At 36.6% G+C, this 15,356-nt stretch overlaps 1 protein-coding gene across 3 annotated transcripts in view; it reads right to left on the reverse strand.

Annotated features, from left to right (window-relative positions):
• Positions 1 to 6,964: 6,964 nt before the first annotated feature.
• The window catches only part of aldh1a2 (aldehyde dehydrogenase 1 family, member A2), a 42,114-nt gene continuing 33,722 nt past the window's right edge, over positions 6,965 to 15,356 (reverse strand). The window contains exons 8-13 of one of the 3 annotated variants that reach the window (XR_015494534.1): positions 13,920 to 14,022; positions 12,110 to 12,392; positions 10,658 to 10,968; positions 10,424 to 10,581; positions 7,893 to 7,967; positions 6,965 to 7,814 (exon numbers count right to left, since the gene is read on the reverse strand). Coding sequence is in view for 2 of the 3 variants with exons in the window: in XM_087258681.1 (XP_087114807.1) it covers positions 7,742 to 7,814; positions 7,893 to 7,967; positions 10,424 to 10,581; positions 10,658 to 10,822; positions 12,208 to 12,392; positions 13,920 to 14,022 (759 nt within the window). In the remaining variant the exon portion in view is untranslated. 3 annotated transcript variants of the gene reach the window in all.

A 15,356-nucleotide genomic window follows, 5' to 3' on the forward strand; every position in this document is an offset into this window, starting at 1 on the left:
AGTTATGACTTTAGTCAGATTAAGGTGATCATAAATCGCTGTTTGGAGCTTATGTGACCTACAGTTCAAATTTCATGTTTTCTGAACAAACAGTTAGTAAATACAAGTACATCTTATTGAACATCAGTTATTTTCATCACCAATTATCATAGTAGAACAGTTACTCAAGCAGTTTGTGATGCATTTTGGAAACAGGAGATGAGCCCCTGGTCTAATGCGCCACCTGGCTTGAAAAACTTCTTCTCAAAGACTTGGGTAGCACACAAATTCTGAATGTCTTCGGCAGAATTCAAATGAGCCATTTTCAAATAAATATATCCCACCTATTATATATATATATATATATATATATATATATATATATATATATATATATATATATATATATATATATATATATATATATAGGTTGTGATGTCAGGGGGACAATATTCAAATATTCAATATCTAGCCAGCCTCTAAGTTCAACATTATTTTGATGATGATAACGACTTCAAATGACATTGATAATTATTTGATTTTGAGTTGTGTGTTGGAAAGTGACCAAAATCCAATGTCAAGTCAACATTTTAAACCAACGTCATTGATGTCAAATAATGATATTGTCTGATAGGCGTTATAGTGGTAATGTTTATACAACAATGATCTGTTACATCATTAGTTTTAACACATACTTCCTCACGGCACCATATCACCCCTGTACTTCAGCAACTTCCATGGCTTCCTGTTAAGTCACATATGGATTTTTAAGACTCTGATTTAAACATATTAAGCAGTGCATGGGCTAGCACCTGACTACATCTGTGACCTGGTAACCACTCCCACCCGCAGCATTCGTTCTTCATCTGGACTTATGTTGTATCAGCCATGCTGTAAACTGAAGTCTATGGGTGGTCATGCTTTTTCGTACAGTGCCCCTAAATTATGGAATGGCCTACCCATCAGCATCAGGAATGCCGTTTCTCTGGAATGTTTTAAGAAACTTCTTTAGACTCACCTTTTTACCGTTGCTTTTAACTTTATTTTTGTAAATTTTATCATCCAGTTGTATTGAATAATTCATACCAAAATCTAATGTCTGTATAATGAACACTCATGTTAGATGGTTAATGGACACTCATGTTTGTCTGACGTTGGATTCTGACATCAACCTGATTTTCATTTCCACCCAAAATGCAACGTCCCACGACAAGCATATGTTTTATCAAACACAGATGCAGTTAAATTGTGAATTCAGTTGAAGAGTTTTTTTCAATAAACATCTTATTTTCATTTTTTTTATGGTTAGAATTTATTTGAAAAATAAATCTTTTGTAGCATTACACAAGCTTTACACATCTTTACAGCCATGTAAGATCAATTTATAGTCCATTTTAAGTCCATGCTGAATAAAAATATATGTTTCTATTGAAAATAAAATTTTATTGACCTCAAAATGTTGAATAGTATAGTGCTATAGGATATGCGCACATAACAACACATTGTTATGGTCTGGCTGGACGATCTCACAAAATCCTTGGCAGGATAATCAGTCATGTTGTTTTCAAACCAGAGCTTTTACATGTAATAATATTGTCGCTCAAGGACCAGCCAACCCTTCAGCCTTGAAGTGTGAATGTGACAAAGAAAGACATGAATGATATGCTTTTCTTGACTGACCATCTGACGATAAGAGAGAAAACCCTTGGTATGACGAGTTTATACAAGTCGGAGAGTTGGCTGAGCATAATTTACTTTGAAATCAGTTTCATCATACAGAGAAAAAAAGAATTATTTACAACCCTGGTGGTGATACAGGAATAAGCTCAAGCCCGTTTCCATCTGTGTCCAATCCCAGGCTAATGCTATCATCACCTGTTTCCATGTGCCTCGAGAACATCTGGAGCGCATTAAAATACACACATACACACAGTTACAAGGTGCATGCTGTTGACTCTATTTGTGCATGTATTGGCACAAGCTTTAGCATTTGGCTCGCATTTGTAAATTAAGCTAAAATAACAAGTTAAGATCAAAGAGTGGAATGAAAAGTCCTGGTTTCAGAAATCAATGCAGTTCATTTTAGAGAAACCAGACTCCTTGGGGAGCTTTGAGCTTGTGGATTTATTGCTTTGTTAAAAAAACAAAACTAATTGTTGTAATTCATCTCACCATATCTCTAGTGATCGCATTTCAGACACTTTTGATCTCCTTTTTACATTTTGTTCCTGAAGTTTGAGTATAAAATTCCATGTATGTTTTATAATAATTGTTTGTTTCACAAGTGCTGCTACACTGCTATCTACCTGACAAAATTCTAGCCGTCAATCCCAGTTGTAAGATCCCATTTTGTCTTTTGCAAAGTCAGACCTCACTGTCCTAATGAAATTATTAAAAATCAAGGCATGATCGTATTTTATTTTGATAAAATAAGCGTAATCTAGAGGCCTTTGCCTTTCATATAAGACACTTCTGATACCAAATGTTCAACTAGGTCAAGTTATTATTTGCTGTTCCTTAAATCAAAAAGTAAAAAAAAGCAAAAAAATAAATAAATAAATAATAAAAAAAAAAAAAAAAAAAAAAATATATATATATATATATATATATATATATATATATATATATATATATATATATATATATATATATATATATATATATATATATATATTTTTTTTTTTTTTTTTTTTTTTTTTTTACTTTTGACTTTTTGATTTAAGAAGTTTTTGACATTTGGACTAGAAACCAGGCAAAAACTATTTAAAAGATTTTTGTTTGTTTGCACTAGAATACTTCATGTAAATAATAATAATAAAAAGTAAGGGTTGGTCGGTGAAACACTGGTAATGAATACATCTGTATGCTGATTATAATTGCACGAGTGGCAGGTGCCCTTGTTGACAGTGTACTTCTCATCTAAGATATGCCTTTGGGAGCTCAACACAGCTGCATTGCATTCTTAACAGTGGTACATGGACTGCCCAGAGATGGGAAGTGCTCTGTTAGGAAACTTTTTCTCCCCAAAACAGACTGGAATCTCTTTATCCATTCGATTTCCTCCCATGCAGCAGCTGTGCAGCTGGTTTCTTGCTGGGAACTGAGTGCAGTCCGTCTGCGGTCTGGTGGGACCTCAGCCCCGGCCCTCCCATGTGCATGTTAGGAAGCTATAATGTCATGCAACTGGGGCCGTATTATTGCTGCATGAGGCTCGAGGAGTGATGTCAGAGGAAAGAGGAAACTAGCTAACTCCCAACTTAGAGAGCAGAGGTCTGACTGAAGCTGGCTAAACACCAACAGGCTTCATGTGCTCTTCTGTTCCACTGCCTCTTCATTTTGTCTCGCTAATTAGTCATGTGATAACAGGAGGACAGGTTTCCAAACTGCAGATAGTCATATTAGGACTGAGGCACCTGCATTTAATGCATGTTGCATTTACAAAAAACAAACACAAAAACAAAACGAAAACATAAATTGTTTCATGGGCGACACGGTGGCTCAGTGGTTAGCACTCAAAAGTAAAAAGGTCGCTGGTTCAAGTCCCGGCTGGGTCAGTTGGCATTTCTATGTGAAGTTTGCATTTTCTCTCTGTTGGCGTGGGTTTCCTCCGAGTGCTCTGGTTTCCCCCACAGTCCAAACACGTGCGCTATAGGTGAATTGAATAAACTAAATTGGCCTTAGAGCATGTGTGTGAATGAGTGTGTATGGATGTTTCCCAGTGGTGGGTTGCAGCTGGAAGGGAATCCGCTGTGTAAAACATATGCTGGATAAGTTTGTGGTTCATTCTGCTGGGGTGACCCCTAATGAATAACGAAACTAAGCTTAAGGTAAATGAATGAATGAAATTGTGTCATTTGGTGTCCTAAATGAACGCATGACATTCTTATATTCCTGACAGTAGAAAAAGCAGAGGAAGTTTTGATGGTTCATCAACAGACATTCTGCTGGCTGTGAGTAATCTGTCATCTGTGAAGTTTAAGTTCACTAATTTGAGCTCTACTATTGACTATAATAAACTTTGCAGCTTGTATCTAATTCCTAATTCTTGCACTAATGCTCTGAATCAACAAACATTCATCTGGCTAAGTAACTTTGTATGTCATCTTATTTTACTAACCTTAACTTTAACCTAACAGTCTACTAATACTCTCTCTCTGTCAACAGACCTTGTAGCCACGTTAAGCAACTTTGCAAGTGTCAACTTGTTTTACTATGCCTTTTATTACTTTAACAATCTACTAGGGTGGATTCAGGTCAAATGGGACACTTGTCCTTGGTCATCTCATTGGCAAAACAAGTCTCAATTTTCCCTGACTTCATACCAATTCTCCACAAGTATGCTGTCAACTGTCATTCTGGTTTTAGTAAGTGAAGTTAGGGTAGGGGCGACATGGTGACTCAGACAGCAAGAAGGCCGCTAGTTCGAGTACCCGCTGGGCTAGTTGGCACTTCTGTGTGAAGTTCTCCTCTTGTTCTAGTGGGTGCTCCCGTTTCCCCCACAGTCTAAAGCACAGGTGTCAAATCCAGTTCCTGAAGGGCCGCAGCTCTGCACAGTTTAATTCCAACTTCCAACCCCAATTAAACACACCTGATCAAACTAATTGACTCCTTAAGGCTTGTTTGAAACCTACAGGTAGCCTAAGTGTGTTGAAGCAGGATTGGAACTAAACTCTACTGGGCAGCGGCCATCCAGGAGCTGAATTTGACACCTCTGATCTAACAACATGGCTGTAGGCTTATTGGGTAAACAAAATTGGCTGTGTGTGTGTCTGTGTGTTTGTGTACGTGTTTTTGTGACATATCAGGACACAAATCTGTATAATGACATGGGTATGACACAGGTATTACAAAAAGGAGGTGAAATATGAGGACATTGGTGACGTCCTTATTTCTCAAAATGCTTATAAATCCTACAGAATGACTTTAATCATGGAATAAAACTGCACACAGTCTCCTGTGATGATTGGGTTTAGGGGTAGGGTGGGGTGAGGGCAATACAATATACAGTTTGAACAGTATAAAATGTATGGAAACCTATTTAATGTCCCCACCTTTTACAAAAACAAACATACTAACATACTTTGGACTAAGCCAAAGAAAAATTAACCCGAACCTAATCCCTAATTTGCAATTATGTCAACTTATTTTACAAACCCTACAAATAATATTAATCAATCTTACTGGCCTAACAGTTTACTAATTCTCTAAAATTCATTCTGGCATTTGCAGATAGGGTTTGGTTAAGAGATAACTCCTAATCTTGCAAGTATTTTACTAACCCTAAAAAGTCTGATTTGCTTATGAATCCACAGACATAAGGAACTTAGCAAAATATGTCTATGTATTTTACATGTAACTTACTAATTCACTACAAAACTTTCAAAGAGAGTATATGGATATACGTAAAACCTTACAGATTGTCAACAGAATGTTTTTATTTGCAATAATCTTGTGACACACTTGTAGTCACTAAAATCTCTATGATTTGATCACATTTATTACATTGAAATATCTTCTTAAAACATTTTCTCCAATTAACATCGCTGATATTGAGAAGATATCTCATAACGGCTTTATCTGTCTTGAGGGAATGAAAGACGTTGAAGTGTCTTAAACACCCTGCTGTAAAGTGATTTGAGAAATGGCAGAAGAGGAGAAAGTGTCTCCCTCTGGAGGAGGAGCTTGTAAAGAGAGCTGCAGTCCTCCAGTTCCCACCAGCTTAGCTTTCTCCGCTTATCTTGATGAAGACAAATGAACACATTCTAGCGTCTAATGTTGCAATCCCCCTTTAGAACATCTGCACTTACAAATGTGACTTGCATTTGTTTTATCAACTACTTGGCAACGTGTAGGAAATCCATGGATATTTGCAAAAGATTGATTGGATTTGGAAATGGACGCCAGAGCCTATTAAAGAGATAATACACAAATGTTTAATTCATCCTCAAGTTCAGTAGATGGGAAGGTTATGTGGATCTATTTGCCCATAAATCCTCTGAAAGATCATAGGCTAATGATCAGTGAATGATACTTATCAGACTCCAGAAGTGTTTCATCTAATAAATGTGCGTCTCGGAGGAGAGATATTGGAATTGCGATCATGACAGATGACGCCTCGCCATTTAACCTTGGACTATGTCCAAGATGGTTGAAATCCCAGGATCTCCAAGGAGAAAAAATAAATGGTAAGGGTGTGAGAAAGTTAATATTCATTTGAGTTCACTATGCCCTACAAGAGTCATAAAAATGAAAGTACACCCACATAAAGTCTGTAATAACGCTATTTATTGATTTATCATGTTTTTCTTACTAAAAAGCAGCGCTTTTACACTACTGTCATGTAGAAATATCGGTGTGAACTTGGTACACTGTAATCATATGAGGCTCCAGGGAATTATAAATACTATTTGACAGACTCCTAAGGAGGGAAGGGTCGATGACACCATTGTGCAACAACGTCAGATGAATTAAACAATCCGCCTGCAAGCTTCCAACACTTTCTTCTCCTGATTGGGTTACTCTTGATCAAAACATGCGACACTCTATGAGGTGAAACAAACCACTTTGACGCTTACTAATTCACAGGACTCATGTGGTCCACAGAAATGAAAGATGTCAGTTTAGCTGCCTGATAGTTCAAAGCTCTGTGCTGTCCTTTTCTGCTCTTCCAGACTAGTGCTGTGTAATGCGGCCAAGTCCTTTCATCATTGGTGTTGGTCTGACTAAAGATATCAGCAGATTGGCTGGACCGCTGGGAAAATCCATCGTGACTGTTTCTTTGGGAATGCGACTTCTAAGGTAGTTGCACTACTGGGTGCTTCATTTATCTGGCTCTTGTCTGAAAATCTCTTACCAAACAAACTGACTCAGGCAGTTCTCACCCTGCTTGACATGAAACTCATAGTCATCTGAAAAATGCAACTGAAAGAGAATGAATATATGAATCCCCCCCATAATTCTGTACCAAGACAATTAGGAAAGCACCTTTGCGTAAAACATTTTTTAATGAGGAAATTACTCTATATCTTTAACTTCTGTATTCATAGTACATAATTCTTTAAACCTAACAGTAAATTGGGATCGATGAATGATCATTTGTCAAAAATACACACCACAGATATACATTTTTTTTTAGCTTTTTTTTTTTTTTTTCAGAGGTAAAACATTTTTGTTTACATTGGTCAAGACATCGACAAAGTTATACATTGTAAAAACAATCAAACAATGAAATAAAAAACAATTACACAAATTTAAGAATTAATACTCATTCGATGAAAACATCTTTTTTTCTGAGAGCTTCAGTGGTCTTAGTACAAACTAATATGCCTACTCGATTTCTACCCAGTGGAAAGGTAAGTTAATGATGAGGTTTGAGAATGACACGTCTCTGAAACATCGAACCTCTTGATGCTGAAGATGATCAGAGATTGAGATTGAAAGAGAAGTCACAGTCTGTTAGTGTCTGCACGCTGCTGGTGCAGTGGTCAAAAGCATGGCCCTCCTTCACCGGGACCCGGAGTGCTTTAGTATGGTTAGTGGAGCCGGTGAAAGGGGGACACACAGCTGGAATGGGTGTAGGCAGTTAATGGTGGAGGTGGAGATGAAGGGTAGTTTATGATAACAGCCTATGAGGATGCAGCAGAAGAGGCGCTTCAATGCAGAAGTGATGGGTGGTTTACTGCGTTTTACCACTTTACCCCACCAAAGGATAACGGCTAACATCAAGACTTCCAGCTGCAACGAACATGTACATGTCTGTGCTTTAAGACGTCTTGCCTGACATCTTCATCGTGATGGTTTTCAGCTCTGTGTACTCTTTCAGTCCGATCTCTCCACTGAAACGTGGAGGAAAGCAGAGTATGAGAATGTATGTATAGAAAACAAGATGTCATGTGATTCAGAAAGGCACTTACAGTTCACGGCCATTGCCGGACATTTTGAATCCTCCGAAAGGACACTGGCAGGACATGGCGTTATAACAGTTAATCCTGCACAACAACAAATACATGTCAACTTAGAGATTCCATGAGAGTTTTATGGGTTAAAAGGAAGATGCTAGATTTTGATGTAAGCATCCAATTAAATGTAGAAAAGAGATTTTATATATATATAGAAAATAAATACAATATGTGTACTATATTTAAATGAAATAATGTTTCATCATCATTTACAGTTTTTCCTCAACTGCTTTGGCACAATTTTCTCTTAACATTCTCTGTCAAGATGGTTTGCTGGAACTTAAGAAGATTATTGCATGTCTGCAAAATGTAGTAACTCCCTCAAAACTTTTCAACTATGCTTCAAAACCTATGTTATTGTGTCAGTAGTTTGGCCAATGCCACTAAAACATAAAGGGCCCTATCATACACCCGGTGCAATAAGGTGCAAGATGTGTATGGCATGATTTGTTGCTATTTTCAGACCAGCGCAACAGTAATATGTTTTGCGCTATGTTGTTTAAATAGTAAATCTATTTGCACCACTTTGTAGACTCATGGCTGTTCCAGTCTAGAAAAGAGGTGTGTTAAAGTGCATTGTTGGCCCGTTGCTATTTTGAGGAACTGACAGCGCCAATGATCACCTAAAAGCAGGTATAAAGTCCAGCAAAAAGAGCGATATTTATGAACCTATGAAGGTCCAAACGCTTACACATTGCTTAATATACACAGGATGTACAGCAATACACAAAAATCTTTACACATGAAAAAAATTAAAGGATTAAAATGTAAAAAAAATAATAATACATTTGTCCACCTGTTGGGTTTTGGAGACGTATGTATCACCATATAGGGCATAAGAATAGGATGTATGTTTGGATACAACTCCACACTTGGTTATTAGTGTTCATTTATTCATTAGAAAAACAATTATTACTGAATCTAAATTCAAATTTTTGTGCTTAAATAAAATTAATTATTAGTTTACTTATTCACGAAAGTAAAGGAGTAAAGAGTAAAAGTTAAGTAAAGAGAGTAAAGAGGTCAAATAGAAGAGGCTCGTTCTTTATCCTCTAAACTGTTTCTCGCTAGTGAAGCATTTAATTTTTCCGCTAACAAAGTCCACCATGTAAATAGCAAATGTACCATGGCATGACACAGCTGACTCTTAAAAGGAATGGGAGATGACACTCTGATTGGATTAATGCAGGATATGCTCAAAACACACCCTATTTCTGCTGAGAATTTTGTAAAAATAAAAAGTATCATAACTAAAAATGTAATATATGAAATAAGAAATATTAGCTTTATAAATTTTATTTAATGTTTACAATGCAAATCCATCTAGATCCACCAATTTGGTAAACAAAGTCTCTCATATAATATATCTACTAAAAGACAGAAAATATTACTTTACAAACTGTATTGTAAATAAATCAAATGAACACTTTCATATTAGTCAATATTATTGCTGAAAAACTGAATTAATGTAAATGTACATACATTTACACAAGTAAATAAATAGACTCAATGATGGGCTCAAAATCTGCCAAAATCTGTGCACACAGATTCCGTGTGGGCCTATAACTCATTAAGAGAATAGCAAAAGTGGATTCAGACACACTTTAATGCCATACGCTGTAGACTTTGTGCTTAGATCATTAAAATAAAGCCCAAAGTGTATTTGTCATCGTGTGAGCCACACTGCTCAAAATGATTAGCTGTTTTTTCAGCATGACAGTCAACCATGGAAAATAGGGTTTTAAAAAATCTGATATTTGTTGAGAAGTGAAAAAAAATAAACATTGATATTTATACAGTACATTTATTTTTGTATGAATGTATGACAATCTTGCTTGACTAATTGCTGTTTTGTATATTTCATAGTTCTTATGTTACCACAAATACATACAAAAAACCTACAAAATAGCATCCATGAAATAATCTATTCTTGGTGGACTTCCTGTTGCTCATGTTGGCCTTGCCAGAAATTACACTTCTTTCAATTGCTCTTCCACAACATTTTGGTTGATTTGTGGTGTAAACGTGTTTGACAACTGAGTTAATTGTTTTGAGTTTGATGGCTTACACAATGAAAAATTATTGAGAAGTTATGAAGAGTTTACCAATTTAAATAAGAATCGACTCAGTTTTGATCAACAAGCCATATGTAATTAGTTTTTGTCCAAACTGCAGACAACTGTGCTTACTCTTTGCACACATGTGCTTAAATAAAAAAAAATGACAATCTGAAGTGAACAATAAGCTAATTGTTTAAAGAGCTGAACATGTGGTTTTGAAAAATAAAATTTATCAAGAAATGAGCCAAAGCAATTGAAAAAAACTGTAATGTAAAAATAAAACCATAATCATAGTATTTGTATTATTTCTTTACACATTTAAAGTCTTTTGGTGACTAATGGTTGGAATCTAGTTTTTTTGAAAGATATTGCCAATGATTTGGCTATCTATATTTTTTGTGACTTTTGTGTAAGTTTTTGTCTTACCAGACGGTGCCGGCCTGCACTGCTGCAGAGATGGTCATGGCCTTGCTGATATCTCTGGTGAAGACGGCCGCTGCCAGACCGTATTCTGTGTTGTTGGCTCTCTCAATCACTTCTTCAATTGTTTTGAACTTCATGATTTGCTGAACTGGCCCAAATATCTACAAAAAAGTAGTTGTTTTAGTTAACCATTTGAATTTAGATTGATCATTTAGAGATAAAAAAAAAAAATCAGACCTCCTCCTTGGCGATGCGCATGTGGTCCTTCACATTAGAGAAAACTGTGGGCTCCACGAAGAAGCCTTTAGTAGGAGGAGCTTTGCCTCCACACTCCAGCTTGGCTCCTTCAGTGATGCCACTCTGGATGAGCTCCAGCACACGTCTCTGCTGCTCCTCGCTCACCTGACACAAACACACACACACACATTTGTCAATCATTATTAATGTACAGCTATTCCTCAAATTCTGATAAAACCCCTACTTTGACTTAAACAAATATCAGTTGTTTTTAATATAATAGTTTAAAAAAGAATTGTAATATTTATGCACTGGATTTATTAGGCGTGTTTTAGTAAAATGTTAAAATTTGTTTTACTATTTAAATGAAATTAAATTCTGATGGCATTTCTTTAGCAAGTTGACCATTTTTTCATTGATGACAACTTGCCAAATAATTTATTGTTTTCACATGTCATGACTAAAAATAAGGATCTAAACTCTCAGTGATGTGTGCGGTTAAAACATTTTCCAAAAATGAATACAAGCATGTCTGAAAACATGGTGCCAGTTTGCTATGTTGAAGTTTGAAAATTTTGTTATCAGTAGTTTACAGAACAACATTTCTTTTTTCCAGACACATAACAAATACTAAATCACTAACAAATAATACATGTCTTATTTTTTCCATAGCTGTTAAAATGTCATTTATTTGTTTGATGCAAAAGCTGAATTTTCAGCTGCCACTGTAGGGGAAACCAGAGCATTCATTCATTCATTTTCTTTTTAGCTTAGTCCCTTTATTAATCCGGTCTTGCCACAGCGGAATGAACCACTAACTTATTCAGCATATGTTTTACGCCAGGGATGTCAGACTCAATTCCTGGAGGGCCGCAGCTCTGCACAGTTTAGTTCCAACCCGAATTAAACACACCTGATCAAACTAATTGAGTCCTTCAGGCTTGTTTGAAACCTACAGGTAAGTGTGTTGGAGCAGGGTTGGAACTAAACTGTGCAGGGTTGCGGACCTCCTGGAATTGAGTTTGACATCCCTGTTTTACGCAGTGGATGCCCTTCCAGCAGCAACACATCACTGAGAAACATCCATACACACTCATACACTACAGACAATTTTAGCCTACCAAATTCACCTATAGCGCATGTGTTTGGACTTGTAGAGGAAACTGGATCACCCGGAGGAAACCCACATGAACACAGGAAGAACATGCAAACTCCACACAGAAATGCCAACTGACCCAGCTGGGACTCGAACCAGCAACATTCTTGCTGTGAGGCGACAATTCTAACCACTGAGCCACCATGCCACCCCCTGATCTAAGTTGTGCTTCTTTTTAATTTTGTGAAAATTGTGACAGATTAAATGTGACATATGATTCTTTGATTAATAGAAGGTGTATTCATCAGCATTCATTTGAAAAGAAAATCCTTTGTATCATTAAAAAATGTCTTCACTGTCACTTTTGATCAATGTCGTGCTTTCTTGTTTTAACAAAAAAAATTCTCTGTATAACTGTGTGTGTTTTAATTTTTAAATAAGAATAGTGTGCTACCTGAGGTCCGTGTTCAGTGGTTGGGTCAAAGGGATTTCCCACTTTCCTCCTCTGTGCTCTCTCAACACTTCTTCTCACAAACTCATCATAAATGGGCTCCTCAACAAAGATACGGGAACCAGCAGTGCAGCATTGACCGTTATTGAAGAAAACCCCCTGATGGGCCTGTTCTAATGCCAGCTCAACTGAAACACAGACAATACATTTTTATACATCTACAAGCCGCATAAGCAGTATTAAAAGGTTTGAAACACTAAGATCATGTCTAGCAGAACTATTAAACAAGGAAAAGGTTTTTTTTTTTAAAGGAAAAAGGACTTTAAAAAGTCTTAACAGATTTACTGGATTTTATTTTAAGTATGTGTTTGAGCAAATTATTCATAGTGGTTTAATTACATTAAAGTCTGATAACTTTTCTACCAAATCAATTTTCAAATATTCTTATTTTAAAGCATTTTCCCTTTTTTGCAAATTGGTCAAAATAACAAATATTATTATACATACAGTGCTCAGCATAATTGAGTCCACCTCATTTTGAAATTTTTTGTATTTATTTATTTCTCAGTGAATACAGGCTATGTATTTTGGTGCATTTAAACAAAACAGATTTATTAAGCAGATATATTTATTAAAATAATGTTTAGTCACCAAACTATTTAGAAATTGAAAGATAATATGATTAAGTTTAAGCTAAATATTGCAAAAAAATTATAACCAACAAAATCTCAACTAAATTATACAATTTTTTTTTGCTTCTCTTGATTTAAAATTGTTTTTAATATTTTTCTATAACACATATACATTTGGCTTTAGTAGTTTGTGGAGCGTTATCGTAAGTTATTCTGTTAGATAAGCTCCAGATTTAGCTTCAGTATTGACAAATCTAATGTATATGCACAAATATAATACTGTATAGCTTCCTAATAAAATATGAATATTTTTTATTAATTTATTACTTTAGTTTTATTTTTTATGACTGAACATTAGAGTTATTCAATCAAAATCATATTCTGAAGTTAGAACAGTGGCACTTTATGTTTAGTGTCTCTTTTATGTCTTTAGACTCTTTAAAAATGAAAATAAACATGACACATTTTGTTATTTTAAGCAAAAAAGAAAACCTCTAAATGACAAATATTCAAGAAAAAATAAAACACAGGTGATAATTAGGAAACATCCTCAAAAATGCCTTCTAAAATAATTGATGAATAGTTTTGGAGCCATTGAATTCTGCTCAGGCATTTGTAATACGTTTTTCTATGGTGCGTCTGCTGTTTATGCACAGATCCATGCTTATGTGTACATCTGGGTGAGATAACAGACACCTGGGAAAAGGCTGGACTGGCAGACTTTGGCATTTGACGGGTTAATGGAGCAGGCAGATTTACGGTTCTAGTGTGATGTGGTCCATTCAGCTGATTTATGGGGGGGCTGTGCTCGCGGCTGCTGAAAGCATTTAAAGCACTGACGTGCGCCTTGGTTTGGTGGGCTACATCCAGCCACTAATGTCCAGCAGTTTAGGAAGTGAGACTCATTTGCATGCAGGTAAGCCTCTTCAAAACTCATGATTTTTCTTTCTTTGGTTCAGACGCAGCTCTAAAAGCTCCCTGAAGGTCTTTGATGTGAAGTGACAGTCTGAAGCAGCACCTGTGCACAAACTGTTGCAGCGGGACAACAGGAGGCCAGCCGTAAAACAGTGTCTGAATACTTACAATCAGCATCTGCAAAAATGATGTTGGGACTCTTTCCCCCGAGCTCCAGCGTGACTCTCTTCAGATTGCTCTTTCCTGCTGCTTCTTGGATCAGCTTGCCTACCTGTGGAGACAGAGACGAGGAGCCTTAATCACAGCAGAGGAGCCTTACTAAATCTCCCTATCTGTGGGACGCTGTCATTAATAAATCGTCCCCTGCTCTTTGACTGGACAACCAGCAGCATTATCAGGCCCCTGAGCTTCAGCCCACATCTTAAATTTCTATTAGTGCTCGCGGAGGATGGAATGTCCCGCATGCAACAGTATCTGCTGGCTAATGGAGAACAGGAAGATCTGACCGCAGGTTTGTGTAGGATGCTCGACGCTGTCACAAAATAACAGTAAAACAAGACCCTAAAAATACATTTATTGGCTTTGTTAGTGACTAAATGAAAACACATGTACTTGAGATTATCTGAACTGAATTACCGCAGTGACATTTATACTAAACCGAACTGAATCTGAATTTATTTAACAAGAACCACACCAGCATTCTACCCCTACTCTTCTGCCTGCCTAATGTTATGACTTCTCAGACTGTCTTTTCTTCATCTATGCTGTAAAAAATGTTGGGTTCCACACTATCGATTTGTGTTTTTGACATGAAAGAATTAAATTGAAAGTTAGCTCATTAGTTATTACAAATTTAAGTTGATTGAACATAAAACAATTAAGTTGCCCCTCCAAAACCTCAAGAATTGTGTCGTTTCAGCTCATCAAGTATTTTGAACAAAAATCAAACAAAGTTTTATGAGTGTATGTTAAACTTTTTTATTTATTAACTTAGTCCCTTTGCATGCCCTTTCAGCTGCAACCCAGTAATGGGAAACATCCACACACACACTCATTCACACATGTACACTACAGCCAATTTAGTGTATTCAATTCCCCTAGAGCGCATGTCTTTGGACTGTGGGGGAAACCAGAGCACCCGAAGGAAACCCACACCAACATGGGAAGAACATGCAAACTCCACATACCAATGCCAACTGACCTAGCTGGGACTCAAACCAGCGACCTACTTGCTGTGAGATGACAGTGCTAACCACTGAGCCACGGTGTCGCCTGTATGTTAAACTGTTCTGACAAAATCTACATTGTAAAAAGCACAAGAAATAAAGATGAATCAAACAACTTGAGTTATCTGAGCTTGAGGAGAATTTGTTGAATTGGTCCATTTTGTTCACAGCTCTTCCCTGAATGGGTTCCCATCTAAACTGAATTTCACACTAAAGTAGTGGACTTGCTCTCGTCTTACGCGCTGTTTAACAGTGCAGACATCACACAGCTGCTGGCCGTGGCCTCGCTTCACATCACATGCTCACATCAAGCTATTCTTTTCCAATTGCGAGTGTGTGTGCCTAAGTGTGTGGTATTCAATACAATGTGGGGACCAAC

Source organism: Danio rerio, chromosome 7 (assembly GCF_052040795.2).
Source record: "Danio rerio strain M-AB ecotype USA chromosome 7, GRCz13ab, whole genome shotgun sequence".
NCBI lineage: Eukaryota > Metazoa > Chordata > Actinopteri > Cypriniformes > Danionidae > Danio > Danio rerio.